Genomic DNA, 26,555 nt, shown 5'->3' with positions numbered 1-26,555 from the left:
TATTTTAGAAAACAAAGATTACAAATAAGTAGGATTGCTGTCGATTCTCGCCGAAATTTGATCGCTATAAAAACATGCACTGCCGATAGATTCAATATTAATCAGAGTTTAATTTAAGTTAGGGAAGGTGAGAAAACTGCTAGTCTTCCTCACTTTTTTAAATTTTAACGGGTGTCAAATTGCAGAGTGATCCTATAACTTGATAGAAACTGCCTGAATAACTCAAATCTGATTGGTTTATTTCCTAAGTTATTGCCCTGAAAAAAAGAAAATGATAAAAACGAGCTTTAAAGAACTTAAAGAATATAAATTTTGATTATTTATGAAATTGAGTTATATGTATAAAACTCGTACAACGAGTTTACAAATTTGTGCTAGTTTAATACACACAACTCATACAACTCGTACAATACTGTACTACCCCCCCCCCCCCCCCGCTTAGAATATGGATTGCATTTAACAAAGACAGAATAATCGAGTTTAATTCATTTTGGTATTCATTAAGTGTTAAATTATTTAAAAATATAAAATTAACATATAAATTTATCATTATTTTCTCATCAGACAATGTGAACAAATTCTCTTTATCAAAAATTTTATTGGTTGGCCAAATCGGTAAAGGTTTTTTGTAAATGTCACAGTATGACCTTCTTTCAGTTATTGTCTATTTCCTAAGCAGAATCAAAATCAGTTCATTAAACCAAAAAGTTTTTCACAGTTAAATATTTTTTATTTTTCAATGAAATTTTAAAAATCTTGTTTTATAAAAATCAAAATCTGAAGTAAATTTTTTACAATCTTTGATGAACGTCAAGACTGTCACTACATAATGCTTTTTGATAATTATCAACACATTGGTTTTCAAAAAAGAAGAAGCTTAGGTTGCGTCATCATTGAGGTGCTTATATTTTTTTCAATCTTTTTATAGGAATGATTTACGCAAATATCTCGGATTAACATGGGTTGACACGCACTGATTCATAAGGTACTGTGACATTTTAATTAAATTGCTTTAATTGAGTCATATGTTAACGAGTATAAATAGGCCTTTATAACACTTTGCCATTGACAATCTCATACACGATTGTTGCAAAGAGAGCAAATTAAAAAGTTTTCGCATCGTGACATCCCGAATGGTCTTCGCAAACTCTAGTCGTGTTTGCGAAGACCATTCAGAATGTCACGAAAGCTAATTTTTAAATATTTTTTTGAATATTTTTTTGAATATTTAGAACTGATTTTTTTGTTGTTCTTTTTTGTTTTCTTCTCTCTTAAAAAAAAAAAACCTTTAAAACTTAAAAGTGCTGATTTTTTACTTAGAACAATATATAAAAAGCGATGGACCATTTCATTTTCATATTGTGTCTGTTTCTTTGCGCATGTCACAGTTCAACAGCATTAGGTTGTGCCGGATGCTCTCCGAAGGCTTGTAAAAAGCCGGTTGGATGTAAAGGTTGCGTTTCTTAAACATTCGTTAATGTTTTTGTGCACGTTCATAAATACTTTGTATTAGTGTATATTGTTAAGTTATAACAAGTAGTAAATATTATGAAATTTCAATATTTATTTATAAGAACTTAATGTTAACAGAGCGTTAATCATTGACTGTGTTTTATTTATTTTTTTTTTTTGCATTTAAAGATGTTTTTCAACTTTATTTTAAAAACGGTTTTTATTTTTGGTTAAAAGGAGGTATTGTGAAGGACGCATGCAACTGTTGTGACACGTGTGCCAAAATCTCTGGTGAGGTGTGTGGTGGCCCATTCGAAATTTCCGGAAAATGTGGAAGTTTGCTTGAATGCGTCAAAAACCCAAAAGAAGGAGAGAATATTTCCGATAGCCTGGGAACATGTATGTTAAATATTTTCAATAGCCTGGGAACATGTATGCAAAATATTTTTTGATGCAGCCATTAATAGTTTAATTATAGAATGCTGAAATAGAGAATTTTTTCTACATCAAGGTCATCCTAAATGTGGGCCAGTATGCATGATTTTTTGCGCAAATGGAAATGTACTTGATGGGAAAGGATGTCCAACTTGTGGTTGCAATAGTAAGCATTTGTCTATCTCTTTTTAAAGTTACACATTAGTTCATAAATAATATTTTTACACTTAATACAGATCTACCAAAATGCGTGCCAATAAAAGATAAATACCCTGTTGAAACTAGTGTAAAAGCACCATTGTGTCCGCAAATCAGATGTTTAATAAAATGTCCGTTTGGCCGAGTACTTGATAGAAGTGGTTGTAACATATGTTCTTGTCGAAGTAAGTAAAAATTTTTTAAGGATTCACTTATCATGACATATAGTTTGATATATATGGTATATGGTATATGTGATGTGTATGCATATGTGTATACGTATATGTATGTGTATGTTTATATGTGTTTGTGTATATGTATATATGATCACAGTTATAAAGGATATGTGAAAAATTACTAAGTGTTTCACAAATAAATGTATTTGGTATAGATAAAAGAATTTTAAAATAAACTTGCATTTACATATTGTTTCCTGATTGAATAATTTACCCAAAAATATAAACTAATTACTGTATTTTTCTATTATTAACATGATAATCTATTATTTAGGTTTACCACCTTTGTGTGACAAACGTGGTTGTTGTAAGCAACCAACGAAATTTTGCAATAAAAACAACAGGTTATTTCTAATGTTCGGATTTAAAATTTAACTTTATGAGCCGTTTTTTTTTTTTTTTTGTTATGTTTTGATTCTCAACGTGTTTTGATTATTTAACAGTTAAACATTTGCATCGTTTTGGTATTTTTAATATTTTATCATTTTATTGATATTGCTGATATGCATTTGATATTGACTCAAAATCTTAAGAAATAACTTGAACTATTTAGCTGTTGTATACACGATTCAACTTGCTTAAACCGACGCGGATGGTACCGAAACTGAGGGGGATGGTTCTGGAACTGAATAATTCAAAGTCAGCTTTCAATATTTAAATTGTATTTAGAAATATACTGGATGTATTATTTTGTAGTTTTAAAATCTGTAATTTTAAAATGAAAAGTGTAAAGATAACGTTAAATATTAACTATGCAAAAAGTGTTTATTTGGAATAATGCAAGTTTTATGAACCAATAGGGTTACGCATATTGTTTTTGAATTCGCAAAGTATTTGAATGCTTTTAACATCTTTCTTCAATTAAACTTGAACCATAATTACATTTCTAATGTTTTCCGGTTTACTAACAAAAAAAATCAACTCATTTTGATTCATCCTCTTGTCCAAAACAAAATCATAAGAAGTTATGTAATAAAAATTGAATTAAAAATTGTTGGATAATGCTCACCCGACAATTTTTAATTCAATTTTTCAAGCTAACTAAACAATCACGTGGTTTGTAATAAAAATCGCTGAATTGTTTATTTTACTAAAACGCATTTTTTTAAAAAAAATGTAACTTATTAAAACACATTTTAAAATGAGTTTAAAAGCTGCAGAACGAGATTCTTCAAAAACGTCTTGAAATTTTTTTGTAAAAAACTCTTATTTTAAAAAGTAGTAAAATTGCAAATCATTTTAAAAAAAGGAGTTTCGCTTGAAATTCTGGGCCCTTCACAAACATAAAGAAACGATGCCCAGAAAGTGTTAGGTTTAAAGAAAAATAGAAATTCTCAAAAGAACTGTTAATGTATTTTTTTTTTAAATAGAGACAACAAAAAAGATTAACAAAAAAATGAAAAAAATGACAAATTGACAGCCTGTAAAAAAAAATTGACTTGACAGCTTTAAAACATACCACGTCAAGTTTTTCTTAAAAAGTCACTGCCGTATCTGACGGTGGTATGTCTGAGCTATTGTTTTCTATTTCCGAAGCTGTGGCAATCAATACATCAATATATTTTTAATGAATGATTAGAAAAACGACTTCTTCCATTCATTTGCAAGTATCATTGTCAGATATAGCAAGTTCTCATTTCCCTAAAGCTACTCTAAATTAGATGAATGATTATTTGTATTGATAAAGAATCCAACCCACCAAAGTTGCTTTAAATACAACCAGTTAAGAACATTTGGGGACATTTGGGGACATTTGGGGACATTTAGCTTAAAAGGTTTACAAGGGAAGTTGGCGAGCTTCAACAGAGTTAGCCAATTTTAATCGCATCAAACTAAAACTAAAAAAATAGATTTTTTATTTTTTACAGTCGCCTATAAAAGGTTTTTATACAAGAAAAAAAAAAAAAAACATAATTGTTTTTTATTTTACTTGTTAATAAGATGTTAACTTTGTTATTTTTGTTCGATAGCTTCAGCCGTTACTATTTTATTATCATAGCTATTAGTATCATAAGAAATTATGACCTTATTGCTGAAAGGACCAAGGTCCAAAATCTCAATTTGCAGCTGTTTACATTTGTTCTGTTTTTCACAATCGAATTGCACAACAGTAAAACGATCTGTTATAGCGAAGAGAATTAACAACTTAACGAGGTTCTTCGTAGATTGAGCTCCATTTTTATCATGTCACTCTTTTTTTAAAAAATTTTTTTCTAATAATATACTTTGACACAAAGTCAATATTTTAATGGATTATTGGCACACAAACAATACAGCTGTCGGTTAACTGGAGTACACGGTAACTATTGCACAACAAATGTGACACCAAAGTTATACTACGAAAGCCGATGTCGACAAGATTTGGGAAATTTAGTTCCACGAACAAAAATGTATTTTTATATATTATAACGATATATCGTTCGTGGAACTAAAATTCCAAACCTTGTCGACATTGGTTTCGTAGTATAATTTTGGTGTGACCATGCAAGTATATTATACTTGCATGGTCACTTGTGCTGCCGTTAAAGGAGCTTTTCCATTATAAAATAGCGGAATAATGTATAAACAACATAAACAAATGTACGCGTCGGCTTAACCGGAATAGAGTCTCATCAGTTGTTATTGATAACTAACAACAATTTAATGATTTATTTTTATATTTACAAGTATTTTAATGAAAATATGGTGTGATAAAGCTGAGGAAAATTTTATGTAAATTGATAAAAAAATTTGTATATTGATGAAATTATTATTTTTGTACTTGCTGTAATTTGCCACTTGCATAAAAGTTAAAAGTACCTTCTGCGTTACTTTGAAATTATGATTAAAATAGATTTAATAAATAAAGAAAAAAAACCAGTATTTTGTGATATTTTGTTGGAACTGAGGTGCATTGATGAGGTGCAGAAGTATTTTTTTTTTTTTTTTTTAAATATTTGCAGACAAAAATGTTGTTAAAATTAAGGGAAAATGTTATTAAAACAGTTGACTCGATGACTCGAACGAACAATTGACTCAATGTAAATAAACTTATTTTATGCCGTCTTTTTGAGAGTTTAAGAACAGAACTTTTTTTTGAGATTCTTTATAATTACTCATTAAAAATAAAGTTTTTTTTAAATCTATGATGAGTAATATCATGTATCAAATTTAAAACTGTGTTAAAAAATTAGAAAATTTCTAAATGAACATTGGATGTCAGCAAAAAATATTTATAAATCATTTGATTAATTTATCTTAAATATCTGCAGCATTTGTTCTTGGTTTTTTTTTTAAAGCATCTAGTGCTATCTCTTAATCTTCTATCAAGAAATAAGATGACTTTCTATTTTGACTTCAAATAATGCAAAATCACATTGAACTATTTACTTGTGTTTATAAAACGAATAGTTTTAGTAACAATCCGGATGGATACCGATTCAATCTTCTGGATTAACATTTTTATTAAAGTCGAGAAATCCCATTTCTAGTGATGATTATAAAAATGTGAACAAGTTTTCAGAATTTTAGAATAAAGTGTGGATCCTCTCAAATTACAAATGTCTTTATATAAAATTTTAAAACTTCGATGGTGCACTTGTAAATTAAAAAACTGTAAACGAGTTTCTATAATTTGAATGAACATATGAATTACATTTCTTGAATTTTTAAGCATTTTTGTTAAGCTACATATCGCGAGGTTAGAATTATTTTGTTCTATCTCCTATTTTAAAAGTTGGGAGAAAATGGGTTATTAATTTTAGTAAGTAACAATTGCTTTTAAAATACACTCTATTTTACAAATTTTTTTCTAAATAATTTGTTTAAAAATAAATTGTCTAAAGCATAAGTTATTATCTTTTTAAAAAATAAAGCTAAAATTTTAAATAATTTTTACTTTAAGAAAAAAATCAAAAACTTTCTCCCAACGTTTAAACTTGGAGATAGAACAAAATAATTCTAACCTCGCGATATGGCATTAATTCGGACTTTGATTTTTTTGTCCATCCAGATCTAAGTAGATTCGATAAGATTTAAAAGTAATGATTGAGCTGGCCTGAGAATAACAGTTATTTCATTTCTTGTGTTGGAGTAATCAACTTTTATAGATATAACGCTCAGTTATATTAAGACAACGCCCAATATCATCATCTCACCGCCATCTTGCAAACTTGGTTCGACAAAGCTATCGCTATACTTTTGAATTTTAACTCTTTTAACAAGAACTTTGTTTTTCCTATTTATTGCATTTAAGTTACTTTCATCACTGAAGTTACTTGCTTGCACCTTTGCAAACATCACGTAGTCTCCTTGCAACACCTTAATCTTGCAAGCCAGTCTCTAGTCCTTATGAGCGATTTTCTAACAGCTACATAAAACCAATATTTCTTCGAAGTAAAATATTTCTAACTGTATTTTGAGGAACACATTTCTAACTGTATTTAAAGGAACACGTTTTTACGGTTTGCTTTGAAGGTTTTGATAAGTTTATGGCAACCAAAGCCTTATTTGACAAAAATTGAAAAATCGCAATTACTCAAAAGTACCAACACCTTTTACAGAATTGAAAAAAAGGACTCGTTCATCTCAAATTCTTTTTACATATGTAAGCTTTAGTGTTTAAGAAAAAAATTGTTAAGTTTGGAATGTCAAGACCGGTATTTGGAAAAAATCAGGACCGGTATTTGGAGAAAAAGCAGGGTGAGTTAAATAAACGTGCTCAGACTAAAATACTGTCAATTTGGGAGACAGTGAGCTAAAATTTTGCATGTTGAGTAGGATATGCAGTACCGTGAAAGTAGAAAAGAGTCATTATGAATTGAATTAATGATCACTTAACTATAAATTCAAAAACAAGCATCCATTTAGAAACGTAACATTTACAAATTCCTTTTTAAAAACGTGTTAAGTTCACACTGAATCTTTAACAGTAAAAAAGCAAATAACTTGATCTTTGAAGGTGTTTGTCGAAATAAAATCGCACTACTTTATGGAATAAATTGCGTTTGTATTAGGGCTGTTTCAAGCAACTTAAATATTTAAGTTTTTTAAACCAACTCAAACACTTAAATAAGTTTTTATTACTTATGTAAATTCAAGTATTTATTTTTTATTTTTGCCAAATTAAATAAACAGAAAATTGATATATTAGAAAAATTTGTGCAACGGTAGTCTTATTTTCAATTTTGTATGTTGATTCCCTAAAAACAAAATAATACCGTTTTTTTTTATTAACATTTTGATGATTTCTTGGTTTTGTCTTATTTGCCAATAATTCTAATTGTTTTTTATTATACATTACTTTTATTTACCTATTTTTGTTTTACATAGATTTCTAGTAACATTTTTTAAAAAAAAAAAGTATATGGGTGGTGCCTTCGAAGAAAAAATTAATAGAAATTTGAAAACACGCATAAATTTCAACAAAGGATGAAAATATTTTAAGTGCAAATATTGTTCTTCAATTTTTAAGGCAAAACAAGCATTACAACAACATTACAACAACATTACAACAACATTAAAAAAACATTACAACAACATTAAAACAACATTACAATAACATTACAATAACAGCATTAATTTATCATTTAGAAAAAGTAGAAAATATAAAAAACATTAAGAAAAAGTAGAAAATACAAAAACGAAAAACTGATATGAGTTTTTCGCCATATTTCCATCGTTAAGATCAACTCTAAGCTCGAGCTAAACCCCTTCATCCGAGACTCAACCTTTAATTGTTCCCAATTTTTTCATGAGAGATTCTTAATCTTTGGTTTTTAAATGATGGTTGTTAAAATTACTCCCATTTATAAATTGTCAAAAATATTGGTATTCAAAATGGATGGGCTGCTCAAGGTATTAAAATTGCAAGGCATGCTGTGATTTCAATTTTTTTGAAATACGGGGGAAAGAAACTTAAAAAAATATAAATTTATGATATTTCAAAAATAATTGAGAATGATGAGAGGTTTTCATTGGGTGAGTGGATTTCCAATAGAAATCAAAGATATATGTACCTAAACATACACTTGTCAGATGATTCATTTCAATTCTTTAGGATGATGAGGATTGTTGGCTCAATGAAGGCTGAAGATGGTCTGAAACAAAGCTTGAAGATTTCGAGTAAAATCTTAATAATCATATTTTTAGAATGTTTACAGATGGAACCAGTGAAACACACAAAAAAATAATCGTAAAATTGTTTTAAATAACTCTTCAACTTTGTTTTTTTTCGTTTTTAACTTCTTTGGCAATAGTTGATGTTTTTTATAAAAAAGCAAATGGTTTACTAAAAGTTAAAGATTTTGTAGTGTAGAAGAGGACACTGAAGAAATTAATAACAATGAGAATGAAACTAGTTATCAAATTTCTGTCAATTGGTAAGAGGTTGATGGAATTAAAATCACCGTCAAAAAAATTCGCATTAATGAAGATTTTAGAAAAGACCACCTCTAAGAAATGATAATCCTCAACGCTGTTTTTTTAATGAGCCTGGGAAAGAGTAGGTTTTATTTTTGGAAACAAAAACACGTTGCAATCAAACGTCTAAAATCAATTCAAGATTGATCTTGAGATCAAACTAAAAGATCAGGACATTGCAATTTCTGAAATTTCTTTTAAGTCAATTATAAAAAAAAAAAATATCCAAAAGAAGAAATAATAGAACTGCGGGTCTTTTAAGATTTTAAGAGGCAAGAAATCTGTATGATCAAGCTCAAACAGAATTTTTTCCCTGTTACTTGAACACTCCAGAGTTTGTATGGCGATTATCATTTATTTATTGTAATATTAAAATTTGCTTCTAATCATTTACTTTGCTGCCGCAAAGTTGCAGACATTGCATTGCATGTTTTAATAAGCGCCTAATCTCTACTTTCTGTTTAGTCTATTTACAGTACTTTTTATCTATATTTACTTTAAGTATATTTACTGTTCAAATATAGATTTTTTTAGTCAAAATCTACGCCCTTTTTTTTTTTTTTCAGATTGTTATAAGACAAAATGAAATTATGCTTATTTTTTACACATTACCAAAATTGGCCTGCATAGTCGAGCTAACAGCCATCATAGGTGCACGAAATCAACTCTATGCAAATATCTTTTTGAGCTATACTAGTGCGAAACATATTCCTTATATTTCAAACTGAGTTGAAATCAGTACAACTCCTGTTTTAATTCAAACAGTTTTTAGTTATATTGACCAAGTTGAAATATGGAAACCTGTTTTTAATATAATTATAAAAACAGGGTTTAAAGCTAGGCTTTACAACTATTGCGAGTATTTAGGGGTTACTAAGATGGTGCTGCGATTATTAAAAAATTTCTATTAAAAAGTTATAAAAAAAAGTTGTATGCTGAAGTTTTTTTTTTTGAATTAGCAAGCTCAGGCTTAATTGAATTTTTTCTCGATATACCAAGCAAACATTGGTACAGCTGTTGGAAAATCTGAAAGGCCTATAGCAATCCAACTGAGATTAATGTATCAAGTTTGATAACTATTGAGAGCAAAGATGAATGATGACGGAAGGTTTCTAATTCGTTTATAGCCATAGATGGTTTTTTGGTCTAGGTGTAATTTATGTGAAATTTTACCTTTATCATTGTTCCAACAAACTCCCCTCCCTTGAAAAAAAGTTCTCTAGAACTTCTACAAACTTTTGAAACATATGGCTTATAGAAATTCTATAGAAATTCTATAGAAATTCTATTAAATCTCAGCAAATTTCTATAGAAATTCCTATAGAACTTTTTTTTTTACATATATTAATATAAAAAAAGTTTTATAGCAAGCTCTATAAAAATTAATAGACATTTATAGAAGTTCTACAGAATTTCTATAGAATTTCTATAGAACTTCTATAAGCCATATGTTTCAAAAGGTTATAGAAGTTTTATAGAACTTATTTTCCTGGACTCCATTTTCTGTTGTTGTTCTCAATTTTTATTTTATTTCAATACACATTAACAACTGTAATTACACCTACGTGAATTATTCTCGGCAAATCCCAGAATGCAATACTTAAATCCATTTAGCGAACCTTTCAAACTTGCATAGTATTTAAACTGTAGAAATAAGCGCCCCATTATTTGTATATTATACCCTTTAATAGGTTGTTATAATTGTGTAATATTGTGCTTAATAGATTCGAATCGAATTTGTTATCTTACATTATCTTAATTTTATCTACAGGCATCAAAGATTGAGATTAAAGATTGATTAAAGATTGCCTTCTTATGTACACAAAAAAAAGTCCTAAAAAGCCATGGTCCTAGAATCTGATAAATTTTAAAATATTCATGAAAATCTGGTCTATTTACGGTATTATTCCAACATGTCATCCCTGAATTAGTAACATGATTTTTCAGATCCTATATGAAAACAATAACTAAAGTATACCGGACAATTATTCTTTTGCAGAACAAATTTATCCGAATAAATATGGATGCAAACAATAACAAATGATACTTATTCTGTAAGCAAAACTTATAAAACTTTATGAAGCAGATCAAGGATTTTTTCATTTTTCTACATAAGACTGCAAGTAAAATACTAAAAACACCAGAAACTATATTACGGTGAAATCTTAAGAATGTATATTGCTCATCTGTTTAATTCTTTAACGAACCGTATTCTAACAATGCTCAGTGTGATCATCTCGCTGAATTTTTTATGATCAGTGATTTTTAAGAACCGATTATTAATATATTTACTACATAAAAAAGTATTATTAGAAAATAGTAATTTTCTGAGGTAAAGAATGGAAAATGGAATAGAAGCCAGGATTAACGAATTAAGAGCTAAAGTAAATGGTTTGGAGCGTACCCTTTAGAAAAAGGCAATTGTTTAGAACAACGTTTTTGTATGTTCCTCAGAGTGTGAACAGTTTTTCCTATGATCTTCTTCATCTTTTATGGTTAAAATTTCTTCAGCAGGTTTATAAACGGGTTCTCCATTTTTTTTTTTTTTTTTTTAAATTAGAAATTTTGGAGATGATTAGTCATATGGGATTTATTCAAAATGTATTTCTTTATTGAAATAACACCTCTTTAACTAACTATTTGATTAGCTTCAGGTTGCTATCTTGTTGTGATGTAATTATGTATAGTTATTATACATCATATATTCAGTATTTTGTAAACTAACTTATTCAGCTGTTTTGTTTTTTATTGATATCCAGATTTATTTATTTTTTAACTAAACAGGTGCAACAGGTGCTATGAGAAATCCAGCTATTTATTTACTTGCTTCTTTTTCCTTTTGGTAACATATCGGTTGTACAACAGAAGAATTTCTCAACTACATCACTGAAAGATCTTTTTAAAACTTGCAATTTATTGATGATTGGATGATTTATGAAGGTGCTGCAAATCATTACAGATTGTCGTGGACTGATAAACTGTATATTCTGACGTAATAATTGGGTAATCTAGATAGTAATATAAATACTGCTGGTATGGTAAGCATTTATATCTTAGGTAAACTAGCAGAAAGCTGGCATCGCAGAAAAGTAATCAGTCAATATCCATTATTACAATTACACGCAAATCATATTTTATTTGTTTGAGGTTTTTGACGTCTTTATTTCGTTTGTTATTATCTTCTTTTTTCAAAACTATATTGACATTTTTTTTAGAAGAAAATATAAAAAACGCAAAATGTCTCGTTTTATTTTCGTACTGAGTCTAATTCTATGTATGTGCTACACTTCAACAGCTCTGAAGTGTGTGGGTTGCGATCCGGAGAATTGCAAAAAACCAGTTGGATGTCGAGGTAAAATTTTGCAGCTTTTTTTTCAAATAGTAGAAAATAACTATATAATTGAAAACAGATCGTAAGAGATGAAAATATAACCATTTTTACTATTTCAATTTCAAATGTTATGTAATTTTAGTGGTAAAAAATATCTTATTTAAACAACAAAAATTAAAAAACTTGAGTTAAAAAAAAAAAATAAACGTTAAAGTTCCAACCAGCTCATGATCGCATTAAACACTGAGACATTAAAATGTTTATCGAAAAAAAATGTTTATCGAAAAAAATATCTATCGAAAAAAATGTTTATCGAAAAAAATGTTTATCGAAAATAATCAGAAAGAATATTTGTTAGAATATTTAAAAAAAAAAAGTATCTTTTAACAGGAGATATTGTGAAGGACGTATGCAGTTGCTGTGACACGTGTGCCAAAGTCTTGGGTGAAGTGTGTGGCGGACCCTTTGATATTTTCGGAAAATGTGGAAGCCAATTTGAATGTGCCAAAAAAGTAATTGAAGGAGTAGACGCTCGCAATGCTCGAGGAACTTGTACGCAGATTATTTCTTCTTAAACTAGTATTCTTTAGTTTTTCGTTCATTTATTACTATTCTTGCGTACTTAAAATGACCTTTTTTCTTCTTCTTTAAGGTCAACCTATATGCGGACCAGTGTGCAAGATTTACTGCGAAAAAGGAAATGTACTTGATGAAAGAGGATGCCCGATTTGTAAATGCAATGAATGAAATTTAAAAACAAATTCTATAATATAAACATTTTGAGTGTTTTGAATTTAAACTTTGTAATTTCTTCAGCAAAGTATCCTAAGAAACGGAAAATGGTAAGAATGTTAAATATTTAGAACAAGGTTTGTTTACACGAATAAAACAAACCTCTCAACTCTTGACTTTCTCTTTAATGAACTAGTAAAAGTGTAAGGGTTAATTGGACGCACTTACCCATTAAAAAACATATGAAAATTTTTGCATTGGTAAATGCTGACGGTAATACTAAGAGGTTCTATCTTTCTGATAATAATTGTATTAAAAAATGAATTCCGGTATAGCATGCAAAAAGTACACTTCTAGAATATACTCACCAGTCCGTATTGCCAAGGAAATAAGTGTTCATCCAATTATTATTTCCTAAGAAATAAGATGACTGAAATAAGATGATAAATACAAACTTCCCCTTGGGAATTTTGCACTCCCTTTCCCCCCAATGAATCATTTCTCTTGACTTTTAACGTATTTGTTTCAGCACAATCTTTTATTTAAAATGCTTTTGAAATTTACGAAAAAAAGTTTGCACGTTTGTTTAAGATTTCATGAAAAGTTACACTTTGGAAAATAAATTTTTTCTCGTGTTGGAGATAAATGACTGAGAAATCTTTTCACAGTAAATAAAACATTAATCCTTTATTTACGCGAAACTTAATTTTATTTATATGATCTACCCGATGATCTCTAACTATGTATGAAAAGATCGAATCAAATAATAGTAAGTTTTGTGTAAATCGGAACTGAGCTAAAAACTAATTTAACTAATGAAATGTTATTAGAAACCATTGGTTGGTTGTTTGATTTTTCTCTATTGTTATTAATCGTAATATATATATATATATATATATATATATATATATATATATATATATATATATATATATATATATATATATATATATATATATATATATATATATATATATGTAACTTGATAAATCATAACCTTAATGTGTAGCTTAAAAAATTTTTTCAGGATAAAAACTCAGCAATAAATAATTCGTGTTTTCGAACATAATTTTTAAAATTTAATTTGTTGATTATGAGTTCAATCTAACGGATAATACCCATTGTCGAATATGAAGTATTACGGCTTCATTGAACTAGAAACAACCTTTATAAAATATTGGTTTCAAAAATGTTTAAAGACTTGTGTAAACTGCAAAAAAATTGAGGTTAATATTATTTTAATATTGATTTAATTACTGTTTTTGTTTACCATTGCAAAATTTTGACATTCAATGAGTTTGGAGATTTGTGACGTTTTATTATCATTGAATAACTTTTGGATGTCTCTTAAGTGGTGTGCCGCTATGACCTACTGAGCTAAAAATTAATCGTTGATGAGCGAAAGAATAGAGATGAACATGCAAGGTATAAAGGAAGGTATAATACTGGGACTCTATGAAAGTTCCTCTTAGAGGTGGTAGTGTTTATTTACTTTTAGATTTCTTTTTACAGGTGGGTTGTACCGCTCGTTTTATTTTAAATTTCGGATATCAGGATATAGTTTCGAAATGACAAAATTCATGACTTTTCAAAATTCTTGTATTTTAAATTTAAACAATTTCTCTATAACTGTCAAAGTGATATTCATTTCAACACGAGAAGATTTTAAGGGAAAAACAAAAACTTCAAATATTTCCTTAATTTCGTCACCTGCAAAAAAATGTTGTGAGAAAATTATCCGTACGGAAGAAGCTTTGTGAAGTTTAAGTTTGTTTTGTAAAGATGCAAAGTAACGTCTTTAAAAATCAGCGAAAAGTCGTTTAAAAACGTGTAAGCTGAGTTTAAACTAACGTCTCTTCGCTTTGTCTATCTCAAATTTAATATCTCACTCTTTACGTCCCAACCAACATGCTCCAACCCGTTTATCGCAAACTTTATCTCAAACCAAGTATCCAGTATTTATACTAGCAGGTTCAAACTCGTAAATCTTTGCTCTTATCACAAAATATTTAGTGTTTAAATGTTAAGCAAGAATCAAGGGTTAAAGAACCGCACAAACCAAAAAGTTACTGCTAATAAAAATATTTGACTTACAGACAAAGTTTTAGAAAGAACCTTATTCTATGTTTCTCGCGTCAACGGAAAATCCTTGTTAGAAAGATTTTTTTTTCGAGAAGCACTCAAATTAACTTGGTAGAAATTAAGTTAAATTAACAAATAACAATTTGTTCATGATTAGTTCTGGTCATTATTTTATTACTGCATTTAATCACGTCGAGTGTTTTATTTGTACTAAATGATAAATTTGAAACTTAAATATATAAATGTCTCCAAAGTCGTTGTTACAATATTACCGCAACTTGACTTAAGGCCAAAATATAAGAATTACGTGAACTGCTCTAGCAAAATTTATCTTCTCTCCGAACCACCCTTTATACTTAAGTATATTAGTTTTCTATTTTTTTCTCAATCATATCTTGCTGGAAAAATCTTAAGATTAAAATCTCAGCCTTTGATGGATTTTTTGTTGGTTAAAAATATAAAATGACCTCTCATTTCTAGGATTTAATATTCAACAAAAAAATTATTCGAAAAAATTCAAAAAAAAAAAAAAAGTTCTGCATTTGGTTCAAAATGCTGTAAATATGTTTATAAATATGTTTACAATGCTCTTTATAGCTAAAAAAATTTCTACGGTTTAATTGAAAAGTTGCTTTTTCCCAGAATCTAGCAAAATTTTGTTGAGAAAAATGTTACATGACAAAAATAAAGGAAGTTGCATTTTAAACCTTGCAATTGAACTATGATTTTTTTTTTTTTCGGGTTCACAACAAAAGAAGACTTCGATTGCCAATATACAACTTTTATTCGTGCAATCTATAAAAATTCAACGATGATGATTTATGGAGTTATTGCGGATCTCGTGGATAAACAAGCAATATTTTTGACGTACATTGATTAAGTTCCTTTGATTGTGTAATTTAGGTGGTGGCATGAACAGACCGTAACAAAAGCTTTTTAGGTTTTATATCTTTAACAAGCCTGCCGAATGCTATCTGGCATTTTAGCTTCAAAGTAGTAAAATCCGTAAAAATTGAAAAAATCCGTTCTGACAAACACCACTTTAATTGTTTTTAAGAGTTGACACCTGATTTTGGTTTTGTTGTGTGTGTGTGTGTGTTTTTTTTTTAAAAAAAATGTCGGCTTTTTATTTAGAAGAATATATAAAACGTAATGGACCATTTTATTTTCAAACTGAGTCTGTTTCTTTGTATGTGCTACGCTTCAACAGCCTTAGATTGCTTGATTTGCTCTCCAGAGAATTGCAGAAAATCAGATGGATGTAGAGGTAAAATGTCACTTAAACAGTTTTAACCGCATTTTTTAGTATTTATTTTGGTTCGTTAGGAAGAAAATTGTGTTCTTTGTTAAGCAGAAAATGTTATGATGTGAAAATAATTTTTCCGCTCCTCCAGATTGGTAGTCTTGTTAAAACTATTCTAGTAAATATACTGCAGCACAGATAAGCGCCGAAACATCAAGTGGAAACAATACACCTTCAAACTAAGTTTTTTCTGACACCTACCATGCTGATAAAAAAAATATGTTGAAAACTAAAAATCATCTACCAGCTAATGATTCAAGCTATGAGCAGTTACTAATTTTCATCTGTTAATCAGAAATTTTTATTTCTGAAGTTGGCAATAAAAAGTAAAAAAGTGCGTAGAAAAATTTAAATCATTTATTCTAATGTTATTAGAATGAAAATATAATAAAATTATAAATCAATTTATAACTAATTTTATTTTTAAAGTTAATTCAAAAATATGTAAGGAATAAAACTTAAAGATTTAAAAATTTAGTTGTTAAAAAAAATCAAGTTACTCATGGGTAAAATTTTACAGTGAAATTTAAAAATCTAAAATTTTAAAATCTCTAAATTTTTCTCTAAATTTCTCTAAATTTTTAAACAACTGGACTAACATCTGATCAAGGGGCATCCGTTGTACCGAATTTAAAATTATAACAAATTTGTAGAATAAATTTTATGCTGCATATCAACTTTTTCTGTCATTTCCCAAACTGCATTAAAATCTTGCTTAACTGACTCGCTAGCCTGCTCACTAAACTTTCCGAAGCAAGAGTTCTTGAAGTTATAAAACTGATGACCACATGAACGATATTAATTGAGATATTAAGATACAGAGAACCAAATTCATGCATGCAAAAAAAAAAATGCACCAAAATATTCATGGAAGTTAAATCGCAAACCAAAAGGTTTTCGATATTGGTTAAATGCAACGAATAAATTTTAAAAGCTTAGTCATTCCATTTGTCTTGATACCTTCTTATAGCCATTCATTTTTGGTCTCTCTCAACTCATCTTCTACTGAGAGTATTCCTCGCATTTACAAAGGTCTTGAAGATTGCGAATTAAGGTGATAATACTTAGCATGTGAGAAAAACTTGAATAATGAAACTGCGAGCCATATGTTTATGTTTACAAGTTTAAGATCTAAATATTGAGTGAACTGTAAATGGATTAAATCAGTTTGAAGAAAATCGAGCATTTTGTGGACGCTCTCATTGGTCTCAGAGTTCCCTGGAGTAATATGGGATTCCTTATTCTTGCACATTATTACAGTACCCAACTTTTATTTTTTCAGATTCACAGATTTTGGCCAAGCTAAGATCATCAATAATTATTTTTATCATTATTCTGAATAAATACATTAAAATTTGATTCAACAGATAACCAACACATGTTTTTAACATTCGGTTTTACGGACAACTTTTTTTATCCTTATCCTCTATTAGTAGTCTGGATTGGGTCTAAACATTATCTATATTTTAAACGCTGTAAATTGATTGGTTGTAGAACTATAGATGATTTTTAGCATTATTATTTTTTTAAATCAGCATGAAAAAGTTGTTAGAAAAAAATTAGCTTGAAGGGGTCGAATTTTATTCACTTGATTTTCCAGTGTTCATTCGTGGTATTTAAAAATGACAACCAATAGAACTTGAAACAAAAGTTAAGCCTAAGTATACAGTAAAAGTGGCGCACCCAGGATTTTATCTCAAATGCAATGGGAGGGAGAGGGGGCTTGATAAAGAACTTTAAACAACTTTTAATTTTTTTTATATATTGTAAGAGAAAAAAATCAAACGACATTAGAAAAAACATCACGCTTGACGTAATTACAACGCTATCTGTAGAACAGACATTTGCTTCTAAATAAGTGATTAAAAGATATAAAAGGGGAGAAATAAATTTTTTTAAGTTCTAAAAATTAGAAAAAACTACATTAATGAAATGCGGATGCTCCACAAGTTTGAAAACTAAGGAAAAAATCATTTATAGAGTTAGGTGTAAGAATAATTTTATGTGTGTTTTTTATTTAAAAACATTTACTCTTTATAATCATGAATAAAGAAAAGGGTGTTAATTCTGTTTCAATTTATTAGTTATTGCCATAATCTCCATAAAACTTATCTCCATAAACCTTATCACTGACACAATAACGATACATATACCACACTGTTTACAAAACAATCATACATAACTACTATAAAATATACAAAAAAATGCATCAAATAAAAAATTCCCCTTTTAACGTAATAAAAATAAAACAATCCCACCTTACAGACAGATCAAGAAAATTGTTCAAATTTGAAATTCAACTTGAAAAGAAATATTTTTTTTTATTTAAACAGGGGGTGTTGTAAAGGATTCATGTAATTGCTGTGACATCTGTGCTAAAATCCTCGGAGAAGTGTGTGGCGGACCCTTTGAAATTTTTGGGAAATGTGGAGCTCAGTTGCAATGTTTCAAGAATCTGACGAATGAAGTGGATGCTTTTAATGCTCAGGGAACCTGTACGTGAAGTATTAATTCTTTGCAGTGATTTCTTTTTTAAACAATTTTTAAGTTAATTACGTCAGTTAGAATAATAGCTGTTTGAAATAACGAAATAATTTTTTTTTTTAAGGTCAACCTATATGCGGGCCAATGTGTAAGATTCACTGTCCATACGGAAATGTACTTGACGGAAAAGGATGCCCAACATGTAGCTGCTATAGTAAGCTCTCCCTCTCTCCCTCTCTCCCTCTCTCCCTCTCTCCCTCTCTCCCTCTCTCCCTCTCTCCCTCTCTCCCTCTCTCCCTCTCTCCCTCTCTCCCTCTCTCCCTCTCTCCCTCTCTCCCTCTCTCCCTCTCTCCCTCTCTCTCTCTATCTATCTATTTATATCTTTTCCACTTAAATTAACACACAAATAAGCTCAACGTTTTTACAGCTATACCGAAATGCACCACGCTACCAAAATTGAACTCTCTAGTTGAAATAAAGACACCACCATGCCCTTCTCTCAATTGTTCAACTTTCATAAAGTGTGCGCATGGACAAGTAATTAACGGAAATGGTTGCCCAACATGTTCGTGTCGAAGTAAGTATTTTAACAAACAAGTCTCAAATTTTTTTTGTAAATAAATTTTAATTGAACTAATTGTTCTTTTTTTGCTGAATGAAATAATTTTTACAAGCAGCAAAAAAAAAATTACAAACTAAAAATAAACAATCTTATCAAATAGTGTAGATTTATTTTACAGTATTCGCTATTTTTAGGTTTACCAGTTTCATTTGACAAACAGGGATGTTGCAAACAACCAACAAGATTTTGCACTAAAAACAGCAGGTTAAATTAATTTAAATTAATTTTAAATTAGTTTAAAAAATCTAAAGTGTTTAAAAAATTAAGATTTCTTTTCCAAAATTTTTATGCTTTTTCTCAACGTTGCTAAAGTTATGCATTTTCTTTATGCAATTAATGTTGGCTTAAATTTGATAATTTCATTTAAAAACATTTTTGTCCCTGTAGTTGTTGCATACACGATTCCACTTGCTTTAATCGACTCGGATGGTACCGAAGTTGAAGGATAAAATCAATTTTATTGACTTTATTTTTCTGTGAAAATTACTTGAGGTGTTTTGATTTCCTAAATTGCTATGATTTTCTTTAACTGTAAAGTGTTAAACTAGAGAATGAAGTACAAAATATCCCCTTCCCCGTCAAAATATCCCCTTCCAAATGAAGGGTACGGCACCTACTGTTCTTGATAAATTCTTCAGACATCAGGATCCACTCCTTTTTAACAGATGCCTTTAGACTGGCCACGTTCCTGTGAGGCTTAGCACAAGCCCTTTTCTCAACAAAGCCCCAGATCCAATAGTCCAAAGGTGTCAGGTTAGGTGAGTTTGGTGGCCACTTTTAAGTTAACCAGAAAATCTTGAAGTTCTCTTTGCACCAGGCCTGCTTTTTTTTGGCCTTGTGTCCAGGGGCTGAGTCCTGTTGCTATACATAACAAACAAATTTGTAGTTGGAATCAATTTATAGCTTCACAAAAGTTTTCAGAACTTCAAGGTACTCATTCTGGCCAATTTTGAGACTCTGAGGGAGCTAGTTAAGAGGAATTTGCTTATTATCAAAGCCCACAACCCAACCTCCTTACTGATGCTGGGTGCTTCGTGGTACAAATGTGATGCAACTCTGAAGGATAAAACTCTGAATAATAGCGTAATTTCTTGATTGTTCAGCTGTTCAAAGTTTTTCAAAATTCAAACAGTGGATTTTTGTTATTTTATCCAGGAAAGTATCTGTTTTCCACGATCTAGTCATTAATGTTTAGAGCTGGACTTTCCTACAATTATTTTGTGCGCCTCAGGCTATTTTGAAATTCTTCTTACTGTTCTCTCATGAACCTTGAGCTTCTTTGTTTTCTTCCTAATGCTTTCTAATGGCTTGTTGATATGGTACCTGATTTTGTTTTTGAAGTTTCTGCTGCGTTTTAATTTGCGCCCACCACTTACTGGCTTCCTGGTGAAGCTCCCTGACTTCTGGACTCAAAAAACAGTGGCTCTGGATACACCTACCGTTTCACAAGTAATTGGAAGAGGCAGTTGGACGCTGAGCAAATCCTGGACACCTTTTCCTTTTTCTAAATGTATCTTGAAGCTTTGCCGAATGTTTTTTTATTTGTTATTGTTCAAAGTTGTTTGAAAAAGCCACCACCAAAAACAAATGCGGGAAATTAAATTCATTTTCGTGGAAAACAACAGCAAATGAGTCTCAGTTTTGGTGCCGCACCCAGTAAATCATTCTATTTAGAAAAATGTAGTCTATTAAAATACTTTTATGAACCAATATACAACATTATGATTTAAAACAACTTTTTTTTGTCATATAAACAACCTATGTAACAACTTTCTTACGCAAAGTATATTCTGAATATTTTGGCTACCCGCCCAAGAGTAATAGGTGGAAGGGGGTACTAGGTACTGTACTGCTCGTAATCTAGTTGTGCTTATTTTTAACCCATTAAAGATTAGTTAAGTTCATTTTTTTTCATTCAAATCTTGAATAAAATTTACATATCTTATTATGTTCTTACTTTAAAATACAAAGGAAAGAAAAGAGATGTCCGAACCATAATTTTAGTCTAAATAAGGTTTGGACGCCTCTTTTAATTACACACCCAATCTGCGTCTTGGTGGAAGGGGGTTGAAAGAGGGATTTTTTTCCCTCCAGACTTGAAACAGTAACAGAAAAGTTTAAAATGTTTAAAATTACAAATCATTGAGCCAATCAGATGGCTTCAAGGAAAACCATCACGAAGAGATTTAGTAGGCCACAATAACGAGCGCAGAAGTTATACAAAATATTTCTTCAAATATATCTTCTTCAGTTGTCGTCCCTCGGCTAAAAAGCCAATAATCTTCCAGTATATCGAAGTATACCTATTCCCGGAATAAATAGCAAACTTGGCATCATCTGAAGCATTGTACTTTCATCTAATGCACCCTAAAGACCTTTAATTTATTACATGCCTCTTTTAAAGTTGTTTTTGCGTAATTCGCTGTCGTCTTTACTCTTCATTAGTAGTCTCACTAAAAAGACATGAAACAAACTCGAATTCGAAAAAAAAAAAAATTCTACATTTGTAAATAAAATATGGATTTAAAGTGAAAATATAAAAAGTGCAGATTATTTCGCGTTTACTGTTGATCACTCCTCCTCCCACAGAGTTAACTCTTTCAGACGAACAATTTGTAGCTTGAATAGCAAGAAAATTAGTTGCAACTTTGAATAATAAAGGGAAAATGTTACGTTTGTTTTTCCAGTAGAGAATAGAACAATCTGAACGTCCCAACGTTTTCTCTTCGATGTATGCAGTAGTTTCAAAATATAATTGCTGATCTAAAGTTCTTTTCTCTGGTAGAGTACGATTTTTAGTGATATGTTCAAACATTTTATCAAAAATTTCATTTGCTTCAGATGATAAATTTGCTACTTCGAGTTGAATTTCAGCGGGAATCATAGTAATATTTAAACCGTGTTTTTTTTTCAGATGTCATTAGATAATTTTACGATTTGTATCTCAGCCAAAGTAAACATTTCTTGATTTAGATCGAGGGTCTAAGAAAGAAGCGGTAAGAAAAACGTCTTCACTTAAATCAAACCTCATTTCCAACTGCGTAGTAAGATCGTCAACAAATTTACCTATCCCTCTTTTATCCATTAAGCGAAGATAATTTTTCAAAGTTGTAATGCACGGGTAAAATAAACTAATGCTTACGCTTTTTTCCGCACATAGTATAGTAGTGGCTTCAGATACTGCATTAAAAATAGGAGCGACTGTTGTTAATAATTGCACTTGTGTTTCAGTGAGACAAGTCGGTGGCACTTTCATACAGTTTTTTTTTTTGTAAACACTCTATAGAATCATTATTTTTTTAAATCCATTCCAATAAGTTAGAAGTGCTGTTAAAGCGCGTTTCCACATCCATTGGAGGCTTTGACTCAGGTTTTCCTTGAGAAATCTGATACTTTTTGAGAGCTGCCTGTTCAACTGATGATGCTTATGATGATTTTTATGAGCACAACAGCCTAGCCAATCAATCCCAAGAAGTTTAAGTGTGCATGGCATACTAGAAGTAGAATTGGCTCGGAAAATATTATCTGAAGTCAAGTCAAATTTTGACAGCACGTTTCTTAAAATTTCTTCAGTGGAAGTAGCTTTGTGACAAGCATTTATTACTTCCAGATTTACAACTGATAAACAGCATGATTCTAAAACCCAGAAGGATGAAATAAAGCGACAAGTAGAAATAAGAAAGTTAGCGCCATTGTGATGCTAGGTTTGGAGTGATGCTAGGTTTGGAGATAAACTGGCTTTTTATACTTTGTTGTAAGTTAATATATAAATCATCGACCATATCACCTAAATTTCGAGATAAAGTGGTCGGGTGTGGCGGACGATATTGCCCTTGAGTAAGCACCGAGCACAGATTAATAAAGCCAGATCCAGAAGTTGTCTCAAATGATCTTCCATCTTCAATTATAAATCTAAGCACTGCACGATCGTAGTTTTTTTTAATAACTATCTATTAGAGGTCGAATAAAATAAGAATTTAACGAGGAACTTGATGATTGCTCGATTGTGTTATCGAAATTCTTTTTTCTTTTAGTAGCGGATGTGCGCTTTTTTGTTGCTTCTACGTGTAGTTCTTTATGGTCACGTTTTAAATGGTTCCTTAGATGAGATAAAGTTCCAGTTTTCTGAAGAGGATACTTTTTGTTGCAATTTTCTTGTTTGCATTGCCAGAATACTCCTTTTTTTTCAAAGAATTCTTTAACTACCGATTTTTCAGAAGTCATTTTATAGCTTGATGCGAAAATAGCTTGATGTAGCACAAACAAAAAGTATCGAATTTAAAATTACTTTAGTGAAAGCGAAGTCACACATTAACGACGCAAAAAATAAAACCTAACTTTTGCGTTACTAATTTGCGTTCCGCTCTGTTTAAATCCCTAATCGACAATTAATTTTAATGAAAAGTACGTTTACGTTCAAAAATTACTCTACCGCTGAATTTTCTGATTACATAAATATTGATATTTTGAAAACTTTTTAGCGCCGTTTGTATGAAAACATAAAGTAATTTAAATAAAAAAATGATTCGAAAAACTCGAATCATTTTTTTCGAATCGAATCTCAAATCGAAGCGATTTGCAGGGCACTAGTTATTAGTGTTCGGTACAAATTCAAATAGTTTGATCAAATATGCGTCAAATGTTTGAAATGGCCAAATTCAAATCTTCCTATTTTGAATTTAGATCAAATTCAAATCTTTCCAAGATTTGATGTATATTTGAACGTTATTTAACTTATTTCATTTATTAATTTTAGTTATCTGAATCTATAAATTTTATTCATATTGCAGCATTTGTTACTATTTCTCACACATTACAGCTTCTTTTATTCTTTTTAATCCAACCAAGACTTCAAGCACTGGCAAGCTTGAATGGTATCTGCAGAGAGAAGATTTCTTTTGTCAGTAATAAGATTTTTTCCTAATGAGAAGAGCCTTTCTGATGATACAGATGTAGCAGGAATGGCCAGGTAATCTCTGGCCATTCTGGATAGGTTTGGATATTTGTCAGATCGAGATTTCCACCAAAGTAATATGTTGCTATTATTGCCGCCATCTATCTTACTTGTATCATTACAATAGTTTTCAAACTCATTACATGGGTTTGATGAAACACGCGATTTGAACGGGGTATATTTTGAAACGTTTTGAATGCTTGTAGCAGTTGTACCATTGCTTGGGGCATAATTGATTTGATATTCACAATTGACTGTGTCCATAATCTTTGTATACGACTCGCTGTTTGCGCCCTTATCATTTTTGTAATATTCAATACCAAATCTTGGGTCCAGGACAGTGCAGATAGTAAAGCAGTCACTAGTCAAATTATAATATTTTGACATTTTTGCGAGCGCTGCAACTGTAGAGCGGTGTAGATTATCTTCAGGGTTGGTTTTTGTGGTCATCCATTCAGTAATGTGATCCAAAAGAATATTGAAGAGAGGAACCACCAAAGACAATGTGGAATATGAATCACCACTAATGAGCTGGGTAAATTCCTTGAATGGTTCAAGATACAAAACAATTGTTTCAAACCTGTTCCAAACATCTGCTGAAATTGATAGACAACAGTCTGGATTGTTTGCAGTTGAGTCAAAATCGCAAAAATACGCAATGAAACCAACTTTTAATTCCATTGCTCGTTTAAGCATATCAGCTGTTGAGTTCCATCTTGTAGGGACATCAAGTATTGGTTTTAAGGTGCAATTTGATTGCTGGAAACCTTTGAACCTAGAATATGATTGAGGATTGGATCGGATTTTTTTAATTCCTGTTCTAAGTTTTACAAGATCATCTTTCAAAACATCCAAACCTGCTTGCGCGCCCAAATTCAGCACATGAGCAAAACACCGGATATGCTCAAAGGTGGTTTTAATTTCGTACTTGGAATTTAAAATATCCATAAATGAATTATTATTGGAAGCATTATCTAAGGTAATGCCCATTCCTTTGCTTGTAAGACCGAATTCAATCAAAACTGACAAGAATGCATTAGATAAATTTGAACCTGAATGGGAATCAGGCAAGGATTTGAAATCAAGAGTTTTGGCATGTAGGTTCCAGTCTTTGTCAATGTAATGAGCCGTTATGCCCATAAAAGCAATGTTGTTGGGTGATGTCCAGCAGTCAGTGGTGAATGAAACCTTTGAGTCAAGATTCAAAAAAAGGGTCTTTAGCAATTGTTTTTTGGTGTTGTAAGTGTCCATTATCTGGCTTTTTAATTGGCGCGCACTCATGATTGACAAATTTGGTTTCAGTAGAGTGAGTAGTTTACGAAAGTGGCTGGACTCTACCTCATTAAATGATTGATCATTCTTGACAATCCAGCTAACTAAGTATTCATTGAATAGATCTGGAGAATAAACGATTGGTGTCATTATCATGTCATCTAAACGTCGTTGCTTTGGTTCTCTGTCCCCAAGTAATTTGCTTTTGTGTTGAGAATTTAAATGGTTCATTAGATTTGTTGTCCCACCTTTATTGTAAGCATACTTGTTCTTGTGCTTTGGACAATGCTGGCATATGGCCTTGGTTTTGTCATGCTCATCAACTGTGAAATGATCCCATACAATTGATTGTGAACATTTGGTGGTTTTTGTAACAGAAAAAGATTCGGGTTCTGGATTATCCGACATAATTAGGAATGTAATATATATTTCTGAAATAGATACATTTCAAGGTTGTTTACAAATAGTAAATATACTAATATTAAGTAAACACCTAATGAAAATGATTAAAATAATAATGGTTTAAATAATAAAAATAATATTAATAATAATGATAACAATAATAATAATTATATATAAGTCACTTGTCTTTATAAATACAATAGCTACATAAACAAAGTTAGACAGTTACAAACAGTTAAAACTGATAAAACGTAAAAGTAAACAATGACATATAGCAACTATTATAATGAAAAATAATTAATGAAAATAAGAATAACGAATATTAAAATAAATTTGAATTTGAATACACGACGGAAAATACAAACAATAGACAAACATACAAGACAATATACAAAAACGCACAGAAAATTAATAAAATTAAAAAAAAAATTCTTTGCTTTCAAGCAAGCCATTATTATATTTTTTTATTATTTTCTTTTTTCGAATGATTGTTTCTTTCAATGAATGTTTTTCGATTCGTTATTGTTTTACTTTTTCCATTTTTATTGTGGTTAAATTGTATTTGCAATTTTTTCTTTTGATTTTTACATATATTTTTTTCTACGTTTTTTCTTTTAATCTTGTACTTTGTTTACATTTCTTTTCTTTTTTTC

General features: G+C 30.1%; 2 protein-coding genes across 2 annotated transcripts; both read left to right on the top strand.

Moving 5' to 3' along the window:
- Positions 1 to 1,313: 1,313 nt before the first annotated feature.
- LOC145191005 (uncharacterized) lies at positions 1,314 to 19,760 on the top strand. Its single transcript, XM_090065931.1, has 11 exons — positions 1,314 to 1,453; positions 1,690 to 1,851; positions 1,964 to 2,053; positions 2,124 to 2,270; positions 2,596 to 2,665; positions 16,011 to 16,132; positions 18,502 to 18,663; positions 18,777 to 18,866; positions 19,080 to 19,229; positions 19,409 to 19,478; positions 19,662 to 19,760. The coding sequence occupies exons 1-11, from the start codon at positions 1,339 to 1,341 to the stop codon at positions 19,714 to 19,716; spliced, it is 1,233 nt and encodes a 410-aa protein (XP_089922057.1). The 5' UTR covers positions 1,314 to 1,338; the 3' UTR covers positions 19,717 to 19,760.
- On the top strand, positions 11,510 to 12,828 carry LOC149882364 (venom protein 302-like). Its single transcript, XM_090066560.1, has 3 exons — positions 11,510 to 12,072; positions 12,442 to 12,603; positions 12,704 to 12,828. Exons 1-3 carry the CDS (start codon positions 11,958 to 11,960, stop codon positions 12,796 to 12,798), a joined length of 372 nt encoding a protein of 123 aa, XP_089922686.1. The 5' UTR covers positions 11,510 to 11,957; the 3' UTR covers positions 12,799 to 12,828.
- Positions 19,761 to 26,555: the final 6,795 nt, after the last annotated feature.

Source organism: Hydra viridissima, unplaced genomic scaffold (genome assembly GCF_058129835.1).
Source record: "Hydra viridissima isolate aposymbiotic clone 2 unplaced genomic scaffold, HvirCarnegie_v1 scaffold_11, whole genome shotgun sequence".
Classification (NCBI taxonomy): domain Eukaryota; kingdom Metazoa; phylum Cnidaria; class Hydrozoa; order Anthoathecata; family Hydridae; genus Hydra; species Hydra viridissima.
Note: the sequence above shows the minus strand (reverse complement) of the source record. Positions and strands in the feature narration are given on the sequence as shown.